Consider the following 20,549-nt stretch of genomic DNA (forward strand, 5'->3'; position numbering starts at 1 on the left):
ATGATAAGCAAATCTCCCACCTACCCCCCACACCTAAAAATAATATTAGCAATAATAAAAGGTCCTGTTCAAAACCTGTATGAACATTGCAAGCCACTGAAACACTTACCGGTACAGCACTTTGAATATGCAAAGTAAGGCAAACATGTTTCCCATTCACAACTTCCATGTAAGAGTCTAAGTCAGTGGGGCTGTTTTGTAACTGCAAAAGTAACTGTTTTCTGGAGTGTTGGTCCCCATCAGCTGCAGCCTCATGCTAAAAGTAAGGGGATTACAATCTTTCTTGTCCGCCTGAGGGTCCTGGAGGCAAACAAGTTGTTGAGGGACAACAGATTACAGGCAATCACCTTCTCAGTAAAGAAAAACAAAAAGCCTACTCAATTCTGATGAGGAGCAGAGGATGGACTTAATTGACCTGCGAAAGTTTGAAATTTTTATTTGGGTTTAGAAATTGTTGGTCTAGATTTGCACGCCTACTCTAGGAGTATTCCTGATCTACTTTTCGTTCAACCGGTCTATTATTATGGATAATGATTGAGAAAGGTGACAGTGTGTGAATAGTGAGTGTGTGGTTAACAAGAAAGAGAGAGAGAGCGAGTGGCTGTACTTAGGCCCGACAGCTATTGGCAATCAGAGCAGAGGGAGAGGTTATCAGTGAAGTTGTCTATGGCAGTAGATGTACAATAAAGGTTACAATTTGCACATGAATAAACAAAATAAGCAAAAATACTATTAAATATCCCAGAAGTATCTGTGTCTTGCTTCCCAGCTGTAAAAATGGAGAGGGGACATTGGTTTTCAAACCCAATTAGTGGTTGGGCAAAGGTTGACGTACTTCCTTAGCCGTAAATGCAGCCTTCATTTTCCTGGTAGATCAAACAGAGTGGAAAACTTGGAAACTCCCGCCATAAATATTTTACCTCCGCTGTCCTGCTCTTTCTACACTTTTTTTTATTGTTAAACTTAATTATATACTTGAATCAGTGACAATAGATTACACAACTGTGGAATGTCAGCTTACTTATATCCAATTACAGGTAGGAGTTCACAATCCTTAAGTTTCTGTTGAGCTTATTCTGCCTGCAGTCATCATATAATGGTCTTGGTGGGGAGTTTTAGTGTGGAGGATGAAACTAAATAACGAGCAGCACCTGAGCCCTCTCACCCTAAAAGGCTAACCTCAGTTGTGTGTGTGTGTGAGAGAGAGAGAGAATACATTTTTTTTTATGGTGTTAGAAAGTGTTTTATATTCACTGTAGTAACTGGAGCAAAGTTTCTTAAACATAAAAACTGCATTCCATAGTGGTCAACGAGGTAGATAACAACACCATTAGAAGAAGATTGTTAATGCAGGAATCAATAATTTAGTACATCAGAAATCAATACAAAATCATCAAGAAGTGTCAAACAGAGTTGAAATCCCAGAAGAACTGCCCAGGGTGAAAGGCATATACGTATGACTATAAGAGCAGGCCAAGGAACACAGTGCAGTTAAAAAATTACACTTCCGGTCGAGTCTAGTTGTGAGTGGGAGCATAGTAGTGGATGTTCGGAGAGATTTCCCGAATCAAACACAACTGTCAAGTCAAACAGGATGTTTTCCTTTTATGGAGAATAAGATATAAAACGTCAAGAAGAGATACAAAACAAATGTGAATTTAAACAAGTAAAGGTAATTTGTAATGTAGTTGACTGAGTATTCTGAAAAGAAGCAAGTTGGAAGCACTCTGCCTGAAACAACTAGATAAGTAGACACGCTGGGGTCGAATTAAATAAGGTCCGGAATGGGATGAACAGTGAGCATTGGATCAAGATCTGCGACTGCGCAGATCTGACACATTTACAAGTCCGGAGAGGAGCTGAGAGACTTTGCGTTAAAGATCACTGCCGCCATAATATTGGTTAGCTCAAGCATTATCTTTAAGTAACAGGGATCCGTTGCCCATTCACATGCAGCGAACACTTTGTTGTACAAATATCGTTGTTTTTCATTGATTGTCCGTTGACAGGTTCTATGTTCTGCAGCGGCAGTACAAAGGGATGAGACAAAACTTGGGGAATAAAGAGGGTTTTAAATAGTGTTGTAGTCATAGTCCGGAGCACCATTCATTGACATTCAAATTATTATGAATCATTTATTGCGTGCCATTGTCACCGTTCTCACTCCACACTCTCTTACATACACGCACAGCGAGAAACTCAGTGCTCAGTTTTCAATATTCAAACTTTATTTAACTAAGCTGTCAGAAATATCATTTCCAAATCTAGCAACATATTTTTTTGAAAAAAAATATTCCACCTCAATCCATTTGTTTGCAAGAACATTTTTACTGTGGTTGAAAACTTTTCACCTGCACACAGGCTGCGCACAACCTCAATAGTAAAATAGTTTAATTTAATTTCATCATAACATTGCATTTATGAAATAGATTGAAATCAATTGTATTGATAGGTACTACAGGTCAAATTTCTACAATTAACAACCACAATTTGAAACACAAACAGGGAGGAAATCCCCAGGCTTTCTTCACAACAATAAAAACACTGTTTTATGAGTTGTTTAGTTAGGAGACGATTTATACACAATGTGAAAAATCGCTACAGCAAATTCATATAAAATAGTAATAAAGACAAAATATAGTGCAGGGACCAGGAGAGAAAAGCTGTTATCCAAAAGTAAAAACACAATAGGCCCCTTGATATGACTTGCATGGTGTATCAATCAACAGGAGCCAGACAAAACTTTCCTCAATCCTCACAATCGTTTGGACAGTTTTACCTTGACTTCCTGGTACATATGGCATTGTTTTCTTCTTTATTTGAGCAAATTGAATATTAGAAGAAAATACAGCTTCCATACTATAGCATACACAGAAAGAGAGGCTCAGATCTTGATAATATATCTTTTCAATAAAAAATGTAGAATTCAATATTAATAATGTCTATGAACCCCTTTTACAATAATGGAAGTTTATATGCTAATGCTTCTTCTAAGGCAGAGTTTGATTGAGCCTCTGTGCAAAGTGATGCAGCTAGTCCCTTCTCTGTAGTTTGTTATCACAGACACAGAGTCTGTGGTTTTGCTGGAATATTCATACAGCTTTTTCCTGAAAGCACTCTTGGTGTTGTGTTCCTTCTTAAAAAGGATTATGTAACACTTTGGGAAGAAATGACAACTGAGGATGCCGTAGTTAGAGATGAGAATTACCACCATCTCGACAGCCGGCAGGTACACTCCTGAAGTGGTGACATAGACAGGAACAAAAAGCAGCCATGAGATGAGGTAGAGCAGCATGCTGAAGGTGATGAACTTTGCCTCGTTGTACTGCTGTGGCAATTTACGCCCTTTGAAGGCGCAGATGAAACACACGAAAGCCAAGACAGCTATATAGCCCAACATCACCCCAAAGGCCAAATATGAGCCCTCATGACAGTCCTCCAGTAGAGTGGTTGGCTGCCTGATGACGTCATTAAATGGGCTTTTTAGCAGCAGCCAGCTAAGGCAAGTAGCTGCCTGTATGGCCACACAGATGCTGATGATGACGTAAGGCTGGTAGAGCCTCCGCAGAACCTCCTGTATCTCAGGGTCCACCTGGAATGCAAGCAGGATCTGCAGGGTCTTGACCAGGATGCAGGAGACACACAGAGTGAAGCTGATGCCAAACAGCACCTGTCGAGCCTTACACTGGAAACTATTGGGACGGCCTACAAACAGCATGGCACTTATGTAACTGATGACAAGAGAGAACAGTATGACCTGGCTCAGTGGCCCTCCTGCAGCCTTCACAACAGGGGTGTCACGCTGATGTAGAAACAGAGCTGACACCAGCAGAGCCAGGAGAATGCCCAGGGCAGAAAAGGTTAGAAGCACCACAGCGAAGCCGTCCCGCCAAGAGAAGTAGAGCAGGGCTTTGGGGATGCAGCTGGAGCTGCCATCAGGAGACCACTCTGTGTTTGTGTCACAGTTTAGACATTGGTCCATATCTGCAGGGATGAGAGGAGCACAAGCACAATAGGAAATTATTTGACTCTATGCCAAGAGAATTCCATACTTTCAGTTAACCGGCATGGACCGTAGCTGTCTGGAACCGGTCCTGCATGCTACAATGGACAGTGGCTGTTCCTGCTGATGCCCCTTCTCTCTACCTCTTCCGCTGACCTGGACTGTGGCTATTTGGATCGTGGTCCATGCCTACTACTCATTATATAAATCATTTCTGTCATATTTACGTAATGTGTTGCAACTCTGTTACGTTGCTTATTCTGGTCACATGACATCTATTGCATCTGTTCATCTGGGGAGAAGGATCCCGAGGATCCTCCTCTGTTGCTCTTGCTCAGGTTTCTTCCCTTTTTTTCCCTGTTAAAGGGGTTTTACTATCTTTACAAATCTTGTATTTGTGATTTTAGGCTATACAAAATAAACTGAATTGAATTGAACCTGATTTTGAATATAGGCATCCAACATACACACTCCTATTCAGGTGTGTGTGTGTGTGTGTGTGTGTGTGTGTGTGTGTGTGTGTGTGTGTGTGTGGTGTGTGTGTGTGTGTGTGTGTGTGCGCGCGTGCGTGTGAGTGTGTGAGAGAGTCTTGCCTGTGTTATTAGAGTAGTAGTTTGCAGTACAGTTGATGCACTCATAACAACAAGTGTGTTGACCTTCAGCTGTTTTCTTGAACTGTCCAGGGACACAGCTATTGGAGCATTTCGAGATGATTTGCTGAGAAGAGCAGGAAGAGGCTGTGAGATTACGTCATTGTTTGTTGCTTATTTATCTTGTATAGTAAATCAGATTGATTGTACTGCATTCTGTACAATTTATTGTTGATTACACTGTATATTAAAACTCAAATACTACTTTTAAGTATTGCTTAAGTCAGCTTTAATGGTCTTAATATTTTGAGTAAACACACTGGGGTGTGTGTATGCATGTGCGCGCGTGTGTGTACACAAAATGACAGCTGAATGAGGGCTGACCTTCAGGTCCCAGAACTGTTGGGTGGAGCTGTGGTTGGTGTGGGTGAGGTTGTTGCTGTGTGGGTGATACTCAGCCACAACATCACGAACATTGATGTTCCCTCCATCTGACCTCCACATTGTCACGTCATAGCCCAGGTTTATGTCTCCTCTGCTGTCAAACTTATAGCTATGTTTTCTGAATTTAAACTCTTGCATCCAAAGAGCTTTCAGTACCTACAGGAAAAAAAACAATTAATTATCAGGTCAGTACCTAAGACAATAAAACCACACTATTTGCGGGGATAACCCGCTATTGACTATACATGAGAAGGCCATCAGTTAATTTAATCCAGTCCCCTCCTTAGTTCTTTACCTCCCATGGTTGCATTTTGGCTGGTGTTTTGCAATCCCTGCTCCTGCAGATTGACACCACAGCTTGAGCGATGGCGCTCACAGCCATCTCAACACTGAAGATAGTGCCAGCATGAGTATGTTCTCTAAGTCTGTTCACAGCTTTAGACACCTGCTCAGTCTCTCCAGAATCTTTACTGGCATTTAGATGCATGTAGAACTCCTGCAAGAATGTGTTATTCCTTATGTAGTCAGGTCCAGCTGCCTCCAGTCTGCTCAAGTACTCACTGAATGACGACAGGTCTCCACTTTTGAACGTAAAGCCCATAATGTGTCCAATGTCCTCCAGAGTTATGTTTCCTTTCACAGAGCTGGAGGAGGACCAGTTGTCACTGGCCAACCAGACTCTTCTCATTGTTTCCATGTTCTGTCCTGCTCTCAGCGTCTGATTCTTAAGCTCTTGGTATAGGTACATCATGTGAGTCGGCTTCGCAAAAGACACAATAACCTGTACCTTGGGATTCTTGCAGATGGTGCTGGCAGTCTGCATAATAGCAGAGCAGACATCGTGACTGGTTACAGATTGAGGTAGGATTGATTTGAAGGCCACACAGATCCCCTTTTCAGACGCCTGGGACACAAAGTGTTCAAGAGCTGATTGGCCGTAATTTCCATCGGTTGTAACTATTCCCACCCAGTTCCAGCCATAGGTGCTGAGCAGACTGACCATGGCGGCTGTCTGATGCTGATCATTAGGAATGGTCCTCATGAAGGCAGGGAAGCGGCTCTTATCACTGAGAATAACCGCAGTTGATGAATAACTGATCTGGAGAAAAGAAAGGCAGTCATGTCTTTTCCAGTTAGAATAAGTATAAGTATCAAGAAAACATATGGACTTTGTGGCCAATAAGTTAGGGTGACAACTATGAGCTCCATCCCCAGGTAGATAATAATTGTCAGCCTGATTATGCATTGTACGTTAACCATGTCAAAAATGTATTACAGAAAACTGATCCTAGATTTGCAGTACATTATACAATCACAGCTTCGTTTCGGGCTTGAGTTGCAACTTACCTCTAATAAACTCATTGTTTTAAGGGTCAAACTTGTGTTTTGTCTATTTCTGGTGCTTCACTATTAACCTATACAGTCTGTGGTTTAGACAATAGGATGCATAGAGTTCCTTTAGCCTACTTAGGCTATCTTGACCATATCTGTAAAAATGTCTTCTTGAGTAATCTGTATGTAGATCTGTGAATGTATACTCTGGTTTGGTTGATCATTTCACACTTAATATTGGGACACATGGGGACTCACAGCTGAAAATAGTGGCAAAGACATTTTGCCCACAGAGTGGTTAAGTTCATGCGGGGAGACTCCCCATACTGGCAAAGCTGGCGCGCCATTCCATTATCCAAACCACTTATCCTCATTAGGGTAGCAGGGCGCTGGAGCTGATCCCATCTGTCAAGGGGCGAAGGCAGGGTACACCCTGGACAAGTCGCCAGTCCATCACAGGGCAGACATATAGACAGACAACCATTCATGCTCACATTTACACCTACGGGCAATTTAGAGTCTAATTGACATAAACTGCATGTCTTTGGACTGCGGAAGGAAGCTGGAGAACCCGGAAAGAACCCACACTGCCACAAGGAAAACATGCAAACTCCACACAGGAGGATCAGTATCCGAACCCCGTCCAGACCGGGATCCAAAACCCGGCACCTCTTGCTTTGAGGCGTCAGTGCTAGCCACTACACCACCATGCAGCCCCTATTATTTGGTAATTGTGATATTTAAATTATCATTATTAATAGCTTACAGAAACATTAACGGCACTATGTAACAACATCACAAATTACATTTATACACAAAGGTTTTCACTTCTTTTTAGGATGATGATATAAAATGGGACATTAAAATGACATTTGATATAGCCTTAGTGATTTCAGCCTCCGAACTGACTGTCACTTAATTTTGCTCAACAAGAACACTATAGTGTAATTTTGTTTTTGCAGACGTCTCTGCTAGATGAGACAAAGCAGCCAGGAGGACACTGACACGTGTTATATATTTTATGGACATTTCAGGTTTTTTGTGAGATTTTAATGACTTTATTTTGTGACATTGCAGGTGAAACATTATTGCCGCTACGCTAGAAGCAATCTAGCTTATTGAGTGGAGTGACCTGGTAAAGCAAGTCCTTTAAAACAGCAGCCAGAGTTGGAATGCAGTAGGGCCTTTTTGGAGCTACTGCACCAATATGATTTTGGTGCTAAGCTATTATTAATATTGAATGGTGATTTATAAATATAAATTTTTATCGATATAAATTATTATCTTTAATATTTGCCCAGAACCAGACATGCACATCTACCCCCAACAACTTGACATTATGATGAAGTGGCATTCATTATTGATGACAAGTTAAAATTACTATTAGAGTGTTTATCTTTGTTAGACTTTTTTAAAGGTGGTAAAAAATATATATATTAGAATGGACAGTCAAAGATCAATCAGGCCATCTGCCCAACAGGACTCTAATTAACATTCATACAACATTCATCCACTGTAGCCATAGCTTGCGGGACAATTTGTGATTAAGGGTCTTGCCCAAGGACACATCAACATTGACTTGCGGAGCGGGATTGAACCGTTTATTAAACCGCTGGTCCTCTGATTGAAGGACGCCCCTGCTCTACCACTAAGCAACAGTGGCTCTTGAAGACCTTGAAATTAGTTAAAAAGCTATAGGTGTCGGCCTTTGAGCCTACATTATGTGTTATTTGTTAAATGTACTGTTTCCAAGGTCAAAAAAGTTTACATGCATATTTAATTTGATATAAATCTAATCAGTGGTCGTTAATGTTGTTCTGGACAAAAGTGTTGGACGGACGGACCAATCAAACAACTAACATGGTCACGTTTTGAATCGTTTCGAAATGATTTTTTTTATAATTCAATCAATTCATATTGTAAATGTACACTTTATCACATTGCCAGAAAACAGAACAATGATGTTTACATGCAGGTCATTTCCAATAAAACAATAAATAGGATCTTTCTGTGATAACTGTCCAAAATTAACGTGGACTCTGAGAAGTTGCAACTGGTTATGTTCCTATTCAGCAGTGATGTGATTCGTAACAGCCAACACTTTGGCATTCAACTGCTGGATTCCTACCCACACCCTCCCTGACTCTACTGCCTTTCCATGTTACTGGCTACTTACTTGAGGAATCATCTTGAGAGTCAGTTGCCTGGCAATGGCGATGGATGTTTCAGAGAGCGAGGCCCCTACAACAGCCATGACTGGCTGCTCACAAGTGTTGCTTCGGGTGTAGCAGTCAGTCCACTGGATGAAGTCTGCTGTGGCTCTTAAAGCTGTGCTGACATCAGAGCAGGAGTCCATTATGTGGTAACCCAGAGTGATGTTAACATCAGCCAGCAGAGGTGATTTATTCATGATCTCTACAGCATTGATCATAGCCAGCGCCCTCACCAGGTTTCTTTCTTCTAACCTGTGCAAACAGTGAAGTGTCATCATTCATTAATTAATACTGCTGTTCACAGTAATGACTCACAGATGTTGGTTTTCTTTCTCCCTGCTGCTGTCTGGCTGCAGAACAAGCTCAGCCCCCAGTAGGCCACGAACCACTCTGAACACACTGAACACTTGTAAACACAAATCACTTAAGCACTCTGAACACTTTAATTCATCTCCTGGTGCAATATCTACAACATTTAAGTACTTTTATACATTTTTTTTATTCCATCTGTGTATTTGTTAGTCCATCTATATATTTGTATTTCCTCTGTATATTAAATATTCTTTTCACTACTAATTTTTTACTTAGTTTTATTACCTTTCTACTGTTTATTTATATTACTTAATTTTAAAAAAATCTTTATTTACTTGTGAGCAGTGCTGCTGTAATCCTGTAATTTCCCCACTGAGAGACTAATAAAGAATTATGTTATTTTTCCTTAACTTGCAGGTTTATTGCACAAAAGTTCTCAGTCATGCAAACGGGGCTTTTCGCTAACAGTAGCTCACATGGAACAGCTAACAAGCTCACTTGGCATCCCCAACACTCACATAACACAACGTCACTTCCTTCGTAACCACCCGCCTCCCCCCCGCTCCACCAATCACAGGCCACAACTTTACCAACAAGCATGCTGCCTGTGATTCCCTGTGATTGGCCGGAGAGAGTGAGGGGCTCCTGACTGACCCCTCTTACCACAACAGACGCCTGTCCCTTGACCACAAATGACAACCCGAAACACTTTACTACAAAGATGGACCCCACATGAAAAAAGAAAAAAAAGCACACTTCTTTCTTCTCAAGGACGTCTTTTTTTCTACTTCTATAGAACTTTGCCTCGAACTTTGCCGGAAGACCCCTGCCCTGGGCCTCTTGGGAGTGTGTGTTGGAGGAACGTTGCAGAACGCTCCACTGTGCCCTTGATGCCGGTGGAGACGCGACCCCTCTGTACGAGGCGAGACGGTCTCTTTGCAGCACCACTTTCCGTCTCTTGGGTGGGAGTTGCACCCTGTAGCCGACTTCACCTGCCCTCTCCAAGACTTTGCAGGGCCGGCCCATTAGCTGTCCAGCTTTGGGCACCAACCCTTCTTTCGCTCCGGGTTTTAGCCTCACACCAGTTACCCAGCCCGAAAGTGCTGTCCTCGTTCCCTCACTCCTGACTCCTGAACTTCAGAGCGACACGCAATGAGCACCAAAGACAGATGCTTGTCCTAGTCAGACTGAAGCTTGGCAGTGAGAATGGCAAACTACTGACCCGAGGTGCGGTGAAATCTGTCCACCAACCCATCACTGTCTGCAGCTCCCGACTGATTGCAGCTCCCTGCACACAACCTGACGTTCTATTCCTCTCTAATCGAACAAACAAAAATCAACTTGAGTTTCTAAATTAATTCTGACAAGAGGTCAGAAAAACAGAACACATAAGAAAATAAGCACTCCCCCATGTATGCCGACCGGCATACATGGGGGAGTGGCCATGGGGGAGTGGCTGGTTTGTTTGTTGAAGCAACACAGCCCTGATCAGCTCCGTTACTTCAGTCAACAATGCAGGTCTCTCTTCCTCTGAGGGTCTTCCCATTGCAGCAGTCACAGCAGGTGGCCCTCCCCTTTGCTAGTCCTCGGTCCCTATACTCCCCACATTCTCTTTCTCCACAGCCATATCCAAAACAGCCTACAGAGACTGTGGGTGTTGCAGCTGCACCTTCATACGCAACTCCGTCTGGTAGATAGTGGTGAAATGATCACGTGCCAGCTTGCTCTGCGCTCTGGTAGGTGTGTAAATGTAAGCCCTCTGCGACAAGCTCTCCACGTCGTTAGCTATCGGCTCCCCGGTTTCCTGCAGCGATTATTTAACTTGTTTCACTGCAACTCAGGCTGCAAGCACTGTCCAAACAGTCTCTGCAATGACCTCACCAGCGCATGTTAGTTACGCAACAGCAGACAAGAAAGAGTATCGTCTGTGAGGCACAGCGCCAGCTGGAGAGCGATTGTCTTCATGGACATGAGATAACACTTGAAATTGGGCCAGGAAGGTTGACCTACCAGAATACTTGGGCGTTTTCACCATAGGGGTTGTAACGGTGCGCCGGCCGCTGGTGTTGCTCCCATTCTCCAGAGAAACAGTGGTTAGCGTTGACATGGGATTCGAGCCGGCGTCCCTGGCATCCTCACTGTAGCCTCTCTCAGGCGATTCCACCACCCACTGACAGCTGCTGTGAAGCATCTGGTCTGACCACCCGTAAGCTCCTTCTTCCTCCATGTCCCCCTCCTCCTCTCCCTCCTTCACCTTCACCTTCCCTGACCGACCCCTCCCTCTCAACAGACAGGTTCCTACACTACCTGCCTCTTACAGTCCTTTGCCCACAAGGAACAACCCGGAACTATTTTTTAATTTGTTTTTTTACAGGAAGATCAGGGTGGACTACCATCACTTCCATTGAGACCAGGGTGTATTCTTGCCCTCTGTGGAACCTTAAGTCTCACTATTAACCCCAACAGGGGAGACAGCGAGTGCGATCACTGGCAGCGGCGAGTCTGTGGCAAGCGTGTGGCAGGCATCAACCAGGTGCCAGGAGAGCGGCGACTCAGTGGTGACTAAGCGACGTGTTGGCCGGGAATCAGTGGCAGGCGCCGCTCAAGTGCCGGCACTCGTTGAGAAGCTGACAAGCTGAGTGGGTGGAGCTACATTTCTTGGGAACACTAATTGTTGTTACAACAGGTCAGCTGCCGTAAATCAGTTTTATGATCATATAATGGAGGAAATGCGTTTTTTTTAAATTTTGTCAATGCCTCAAAGTGTACAGATAGATAATGTGTTTTTTGTGGACTTAATACTTACAATATGCAATAAGATTTATTGCGGTATAATACTGATGTAGTCTATTGAATATTGTTTTGCTACTACTACATTTTACTTCATAATATATTACACTTATATACCATAATAATGTACCTGCCTTTATATATATATATATATATATATATATATATATATATATATATATATATATATATACACATATATATATATATATATATATATATATATATATACATATATATATATATATATATATATATATATATATATATATATATATATATATATATATATATATATATATAGGTAGATATTGTATTTTACTCTACTACATTTGTATCTGTTTGTAATAGTTATACGCAGATTAGGAATTTCTAAATAAACATATCACCAGTTTAATAACGTTTTAGTGCAGGATTCTACTTTTATGGAGTATTTATTTTTGTATTGTGCTATTCCTACTTTTAACAAAGTAAAGGCTTTGATAACTTCTTTCACCATTGAATGTGATTTTATCTTGTTACTCACAGGACTAAACTCTCTTCTTAAAATAAGGTGAAAAGGGAAGTGAAAAGGATGGTCAGTTTATCATTTATTGCATTGGGCTGAATAATCTCACCTGATACATGGCTGTAGTTGTGGTGCAAATGAGTTGTTTTCTTTGACTACGTCTTCATGAATGGGAAAGATTCCTCCAATGATGATATCTCCAGGGGCTGTAGCTCCCAGAATTCTGATATCCTTCTGGTATCCATGTCCTGTTTCCAGAATGATAAGGTTAAGTGTTATGTGCAAATAAATAAAAAAAGTGACCATGGTCATACTCTTTTCTGCTGTCTGTCTCTGTTTCGTGTCTGAACTCTTTTCCCCCCTCCCTCCTCTTTTCTACCTGGTCTATCTGCGGTTTTCACCTCCAGCAGAGTGATACTCTCCTTTGTCAGCATTGTTATTAGGCTAAAAAAAAAATCCCTCTTGCGTCCTCCTTCACAGTTTACTATTCTCATATTCACCCCTGCAGCCCTACCCACGTACCAGTACTCTGTTCTGCTGAACCAGCGTTCATCATATTTGTTGTTGTGCATGAGCAACAATTTAGCTGAGTGAAAATATGAGTATACGGGCCACCTCTTTTTTTAAAAACTGCACAAACACACCTGGATTACCTGCGAACACACAATATTAACCACTTTTAAGACGTCTATGACATGAACAGATTAGCATGCGCTGTTTACTTTATTGTATAGTATTTGTATTAACTTTACAATTGTTAAAACTTAATATCGACAACAAAAATTACAGTTTTTAAATAGGAAATATTATGAGAATGATTTGATGATGGAACAGAAAAACACATAACCAAAGCACTGGGTAGATCAAAGCCTGAATGCGATTACTGGTTATAGCAATTTCTACTAGATACATATTACATTGTCGATACCTGAATATCATGTCTGTGTGAACCATTTGTTCTCAACCAAACCAAGCCTTCGTTCATATATCTCTGTTTTAATTTAACATCGTTTTATATTCTTCTACTATTGTCCGTCATCTTTTACAAAGTTTGGAGGAAAAAAAAAGCTCCATTCCAATCCGCTAGATGGCAGGACTGAGATAAAAGATGTGTCACTGTGGGCACAGCACAGGGTCAGAAATTGTCCGGAAATGAAAACAAATCACGAACGGAAGAAGAAAAATGGAGGCGGCAGTGTTCATTCTATCACTTGTGGACTGCTGTGCACTTATTTTTCTCTCGGTGTACTTTGTATCCTTTTCGGAAATGTATTTTTTGATGGACATCGAGCGTATTGATCAAAGCGGCTCGCTGGCCGAAAACTCGTATCAATTACTTTTTTCTTTTAGTATATTAACGCTAACTAGCAAACCGGTTAGCCACCTTGTGAACGTTACAGAGTCAGTGACAGGCTAGCGTAAACTGGGTTAAGAAGAAGCTGTTTTAACGCCAGAATAACTGGGAACGTTAAAACAAAATGTGAGGTTGCATGGGAAGCTTTAAATATACAGGAGATAAAAACAAACATTTAGTTTGTTAGCGTTCCCTCTGTATTTGTTGGTGATACGGCAACTTCTACGTCCTTTTAAATGACAATGTAATGTGTTGAGAGCCGTAACTGATTTTTTTAATACATAATAATTACAAGTTATTACAACATCTTTTGTAATAACAATGTACCAACACTGTAGCTTAACGTAGTATTTCTCTTAATAACCATGTCAATACTGTACGACTCTGCTGTCAAATTCTGACGGGTTCGATTTGTGTTTTTGTCGTTGGTGTGTATTAAAGTAAACCATCGATGGACTAAAATTAATGTACAAAAGTAGTGATCGGAACAGTCTAATGAAGTAAATTCCGTCGTCCTGTGTAAAACCAAAGTGTAAGCATATATCATTTTCTGTAATTTTTACAAGGACGTCACTGTCAATTGGATATGGTCAACGCTTTAAAGTTACTAGAAATCAGTACAAAGCAAATTTGTACAACATCTTGTCTGTCATGTGTCTTTTGTGTCAAGTTGAATGGAGATCAGCTCCATTAATAAGCAGGGAATGAGGACCATGACATGAAAAATAGATTTTATTATTTTAACAAGATTTCCAGCAGTTTGTGGCACCTTGACTTTACACTCAGATTATCACCCTGTCTGATCTAGAATGTGACTACATCAATGCTAGAGCTTGCTGCTCCAAGCTAAACAAAGTAAGTCATTAGTGTGGATTAGTACTGTCAGCGGACATACATATAGATGCTACTCTTTTATTTGATATTGACTTGTTTTAAATAATGGTTTTATGACACATGCTATGCAATTGCTAAAGATGAGTTTTAGGTTTTACAGAGAGAAGTTTTATTTTGATGTTTATATGTTTGGTATTCTGTTTGCAGTGGGTAATTCCAGAGATGATTGGCCAGAGTCTCACCACTATGTTGATGTTGGTCTCCATGCACTGGTTCATCTTCCTCCTCAACCTGCCTGTAGCAGCCTGGAATATTTATAGGTCTGCTCATACTGCTGCCACTGCTTTGTCCCTACTCCAGCACTGCAGTATATGTATATATACACATATAGTCTGTGCTACAAGAGATAATTAGCTTTGCAGTTTCTACTGCAGCAGGAATACCATTAATATCTCAAGGTGAATTAGACCAATGGAAGCAAATCAATAAGTAGAACCACCTTTTACATGATATATTAGATATTTCTATTTTATTCACTGGATTATCTAAATTATATCTGTTCTATCAATTAAATTCTAGGGAGATATATAATGTCATTTTATATTTGGACACTGATATAAAAATTATGTAGTCTGTGAAGGCGATATCCATATCGCAGGGTTTTTAGTGGGTAATAACACAGATTGGTTTCTCACTGAGGATGCAGTCAGGCTACTAACATCACTCTTCTTGTCCCTGCAGGTATGTGAAGGTTCCAATGGGAAACATGGGTGTGTTTGACCCCACTGAGATCCACAATCGAGGTCAGCTCAAGTCCCACATGAAGGAGGCGATGATTAAACTGGGTTACCACCTGCTCTGCTTCTTCATTTATTTGTATAGGTGAGAGCAAGAGCATCTACAAACACGCTGACGTTTCGTGACATGTTCAAGGCCTTCACCATTTATCTTACAGCCTGTATAAGAGAGGTGGCTGTACATTGTCTGTTCTGAATTAATATATATCCTTCCCTCCCTTTTTTGTCCAGCATGATCCTCGCTCTGATCAACGACTGAAGCATCTCGCAAGCTGCCAGATTCCCGACGTCCAGGCTTTCCTGTCTCCCCTGACCCTGCTCCTATAGTGTATGCATACAATCTTTCCAAACAGCAGAGAAGAAGTTTACTGTTACTGATGTCTTACTGAGCTCCAAGCTGTTATTTGTGTGGTCAGAATCCCAGAGTTTTCAATTTTTTAATACTGAGGTTGACATTTAACCATTTAGCACTTCAGTACCATCATTCAAATATCTCCTACAACAAGCGCTGTGTGTTACTGTGAAGAGGATAAGTAATGAGGTATTTTTTTAACCTCTATATGCAATAGTGAGTAAAAACATCGACACAGTGTCTGTAAGAAATATTAGACATTTTCATACTAAAGTGAGCAAGTACCAGAACCAGAAAAAGTCTGATATTACAACAAGTACAACACTGAATAATATTCTTTGGTCTATCTGGTGGAGATCTTGAGTGTGTTAACCAAAGCCACAAAAATGCCAATGGTGCTTCAAACCTCAAAACAAATGATGTCTTGTTGTGACACGTACTGGGTCTTGGTGTGGTCTTCTGCTGAAGCGTTTCCATGCAATGTGTGCTCAGAGATACTTTTCAACATATGTAACTCATTGGACTTTCAATTTTGTTCGCGATTCAAAACATTCTCTGTTAACTCCAGAGACTGATGATACCCAAGATCAGCAGATAGTTCAACAAACATGTCTGGCACCAACAATCATTCCACTCTGTACCATTTCCTCCCCATTCGGGTTTTTGGTTTGAACAACTAACCCTCTTGACCACGTCTGAGGTTGCATTGACCTGCTGCCGATCATCTTGTGCTGTAGCGGCTGTGTGTGTTACCAAACAGACATTGAGCCTCTGCATATGACCTCATTATGCTCAGGGCCCCAGAGTTCAGCTGTGTGTCAGTTAGCTCCCTGTTTGACTGTTTCCATCAGTTTATGAAGCTGTTATAAGGACATGGTGCACTGTTCAGTGTTCATTGGCCACAAGCGTACTCACAGTCCTGACACATCTGGACTACAGTATACTGTCACCTGTAGCTCAGCCATGTCTGGCAACATCAATGCTTATCAGCGACTGAGCATGCTAAATATGGGCTCAGTCAGAGCTCTCTGATTGGCCTTTCATTCATCAGGTTTTCTTTTCTCTCCAGTTGTGCCTTTTCTTATTTCTCCCCCAAGTAAAGTAATCCCTTAGTGCTATTTGCTGTGAATGTAATTTTTAGCACCTTTTCAAAAACACATATACAAAGTGTTTTGACAGTAAAAGAGTTACAGTAACAAATAATTAAAATTGAATACAATCCAAAACATAAACGATAAAATAATTTCAACAAATTTACCTACAACTACCATGGGTTGAGAAAAACCCATGAGATAAGAGTGTACATTGTGTTGGACAACACTCCTTCTGATACGTGTTCTGTTGATCTGCTCACTGTGAAGTACTTACCAAGCGATCCACATCATTTTCATCCCCTTTAATCTGTGTATGCACATTAACAATCACCTACCGTTGGATGTAGTTATTGCGGTCTTTCTAGTCCAATGCTCCTTCACTTTCATGAAGTTCCACAGTTTACATTATATTTAGTTAAAGTATCAAAAGTTTTCAAAATGAAATGCTGTAATCGGAGGTTTATGATGGTGTTGAAGTGTAAAGAAAACTCTGTTATTGTGCACAAGTGACCATCACATGAGTAAGCCTATTCTGACTCCCTGCATCTCACTCCATCCCAATCACCAACCACAGCTCAGCCCATGACATCAGGATGAGGCTCACAAAGCTGGATGCTTTCTGAACTCGAAGACTTAAGTGTTCAGAAAGGTTGTTCTATTCTGTCTGAAAAGAAATGATCGTATGAGTGGCAGTTTGAATTGAATAATTGGATGTGACCTCAGTGTTGGAATGAAGTTGTATTTACTGAATGACCTTTGCATTGAACACATAATTTATGTCAAAGTCAGACAGTCCCCTGATTAGCATGTGTCTCAGCGTTGCTTTGGGACCACAAAGGTGTGCATGTGCTCTTTATTTTGGTTGAGTGTAGCAGAGCAGTCAGGACTGTTCAGTGCATTCACAGCTGCTCTGTAATGTGTGCAGGTACTCTAGAGCCATTTCTCACTTCAGTGGGGTCAACAAGTTCATGTCTGATTCAAATTTAACTGTATTATGCAGTATTTTTTGGAGGGGGGGGAGGATGTGATGTTTCGTAAATAAAAATGAAAGACAAGTTGTTTGTCTGAAGCATGTCCACTTTTACTTCCTATTCTCCCCTTGTAGCTTTGGGGTTCAATACATTTTATGTCAACGGTTCAATCATTGTAGTAATTTTGTCACAGTGTTTGTTTCCTCCCCAAAACTAGTCAATTAATTCCTGGAAGGTCTTTCATTATGAGAAGAAAAAACTAGCTGAGTGAAATATTTATAACCTCACTGTTATGTTGGCATAATCCCAAAGTAAAACACACCAAACCTCAACACACTTTAGGTTTGAAGAAGAAACTCCAATTGTCGTATTACATACTTTTTGTCGAGTTTGCTTAAGAATGCGCGTGAGACGGACTATGTACTAAAGCTGACATGTTTATTCCCCTGCTTACTCCGTATCTGACCCCCACCCCACACATTCACTCCCTCATCTTGTTGGTCCACAGTCTACCAACATAGGACAACCTATTGGTTAAACATACATGTCAATCAACTGTTATGCGTAACATTGAACAATACCACAAATTCCCTTTTAAGATAACAAAGAATCCACTTCTGTGTCAAGTTTAAACCTGATTGTGATGTTCATTATTTCTATGTTAGCGGTCCATGCAGCTTTGTCGGACGTCACAGAACCCAGGAAGAAACTTTCATCCTCCTCCTCCATCTCAATATTGTCCACATTCTCGCCTGCACGACAGACACGGTGAAAGTGACCTTTCCCACATGAATGACACTTTGCATTGTTGGCTGGGCACTCATGTCTAGGGTGAGGTGAGCCACCACATTTGTAGCATTGGGAACTATGTGAATGTTTACACTGGCCGCTGAAGTGTGGCTTTGCTCCCTCACGTTTGTATTTGTTTAACTTGGGCTTCTCTTTTTGTTTCCTGCCTTCAAACACTCTCTCCACAGTGGCTGCATCCATCTGCACTACACTACTGGCATCACTCCTCAGTGTGTTTTGTTGCTTTTTTTTTATCTCCTCTGATTGTCTTGCCATGTTAATGGCTTTTTACAGGTTTAAATCCTTAAATCCTTCTTTAAAGAATCAGAATCATTTATTGCAAATATATGTATAAATTGGCCTCTAGGCCATAATATACCTGGGGTATAATCTATCTTAGGCCCTTTTAACCCCAAGTATAGTCCGGACTGGGAACTGGGTACTACTATGGCATATACTATGGTTACATCGGGACAGAGGATATTGTATGTGTGCCCTGTGAGGCAAATTAGGACATTTTGGGCTACTCTAACCTTTAGTCCCGAATCAAGTTTAGTTTTGAGTCCTTTTTTAGTTTTAGTTGTGTCAAAGTGTTTTCTCTCTTAATTTTGGGATTTTGTTTTTATTTAATCTTTTTTTAATTTATTTCCAATTTTTTTATTGCACAAGCAAAACAAAGACAATACATAGACATAACATCCACAGAGCAACAAAACAGTGAGATACAGGCCAACAAGACATCATAGATTTAGTGTATATAAGTATTGTGTTTGTCCGTGAGAGAAGAAGGTGTGTGTGTGTGTGTGTGTGTGTGTGTGTGTGTGTGTGTGTGTGTGTGTGTGTGTGTGTGTGTGTATTATTTAATAGTTGAGGGTAGATTGATATGTATGCGTATATGCATGTACGTGGGTTTCAGGCTAAAAAACAAAAATATGAGTATTAGTAGACTGGGTGGTGTTATGTTTGTAAAAACAGAGTGGCGGATAACCACATGGAGTGGTGTTCTGTATTATAAATGACAGAGGTTCGATTTTTCCATTAAAATGTGTTGAATCAGTAGGTTTTTCCAGTGTGTGATATGTATGTTATTCCTTAATTTCCAGTTCATGAGGACAGTTTTCTTGGCAAAAGTTAGGGCCACGAGGAGTAATTGGCGGTTAGTTTTATATAGCATTTTTATTTAATCTTAATCATGTGTCAAATGTCGTTTTTCATTATATTATAATAAATACTTAAACCAAGTCTAGCCAAACCACTAATTCTGTAATTTTGGTCAAACTTATTCCACATAAAATGTTATCCTGTCATTGTCTGATGAAAAAAACCGTTGACTGTAGAGAGGTGGAAGGTGAGGAAAACAAAGAAAAATTAAGGGAAAGTTTTTTTTTTTCAAAGGACATTTTTGTCTTGTTTTTTTTTTTGCCAGTATTAGTGTGAGCGTTAGTGTTTTTGTCATAAAAAAGGGCATTGAAGAACATATTTGATCATATTCACAATTATTGTAATACTGTGATATGTATGTTATTCCTTAATTTCCAGTTCATGAGGACAGTTTTCTTGGCAAAAGTTAGGGCCACGAGGAGTAATTGGCGGTTAGTTTTATATAGCATTTTTATTTAATCCTAATCATGTGTCAAATGTCGTTTTTCATTATATTATAATAAATACTTAAACCAAGTCTAGCCAAACCACTAATTCTGTAATTTTGGTCAAACTTATTCCACATAAAATGTTATCCTGTCATTGTCTGATGAAAAAACCGTTGACTGTAGAGAGGTGGAAGGTGAGGAAAACAAAGAAAAATTAAGGGAAAGTTTTTTTTTTTCAAAGGACATTTTTGTCTTGTTTTTTTTTTGCCAGTATTAGTGTGAGCGTTAGTGTTTTTGTCATAAAAAAGGGCATTGAAGAACATATTTGATCATATTCACAATTATTGTAATACTGTGATATGTATGTTATTCCTTAATTTCCAGTTCATGAGGACAGTTTTCTTGGCAAAAGTTAGGGCCACGAGGAGTAATTGGCGGTTAGTTTTATATAGCATTTTTATTTAATCCTAATCATGTGTCAAATGTCGTTTTTCATTATATTATAATAAATACTTAAACCAAGTCTAGCCAAACCACTAATTCTGTAATTTTGGTCAAACTTATTCCACATAAAATG

General features: G+C 40.4%; 2 protein-coding genes across 2 annotated transcripts; one reads left to right on the plus strand and one right to left on the minus strand.

The window, feature by feature from the left end:
* Positions 1-2,971: 2,971 nt before the first annotated feature.
* Positions 2,972-12,498, minus strand: gprc6a (G protein-coupled receptor, class C, group 6, member A). Its single transcript, XM_068569803.1, has 6 exons — positions 12,302-12,498; positions 8,546-8,834; positions 5,333-6,136; positions 4,978-5,193; positions 4,597-4,720; positions 2,972-3,984 (listed from the first exon to the last, which is right to left on the minus strand). Exons 1-6 carry the CDS (start codon positions 12,496-12,498, stop codon positions 2,972-2,974), a joined length of 2,643 nt encoding a protein of 880 aa, XP_068425904.1.
* An 870-nt stretch (positions 12,499-13,368) lies between these two features.
* On the plus strand, positions 13,369-20,412 carry cnih4 (cornichon family member 4). Its single transcript, XM_068570614.1, has 5 exons — positions 13,369-13,444; positions 14,333-14,401; positions 14,588-14,700; positions 15,122-15,262; positions 15,409-20,412. Exons 1-5 carry the CDS (start codon positions 13,376-13,378, stop codon positions 15,434-15,436), a joined length of 420 nt encoding a protein of 139 aa, XP_068426715.1. The 5' UTR covers positions 13,369-13,375; the 3' UTR covers positions 15,437-20,412.
* The last annotated feature ends 137 nt before the right edge of the window (positions 20,413-20,549 follow it).

Source organism: Clinocottus analis, unplaced genomic scaffold (genome assembly GCF_023055335.1).
Source record: "Clinocottus analis isolate CAN_PGR_092001 unplaced genomic scaffold, fCliAna1.0.p SCAF_9, whole genome shotgun sequence".
Taxonomy (NCBI): domain Eukaryota; kingdom Metazoa; phylum Chordata; class Actinopteri; order Perciformes; family Cottidae; genus Clinocottus; species Clinocottus analis.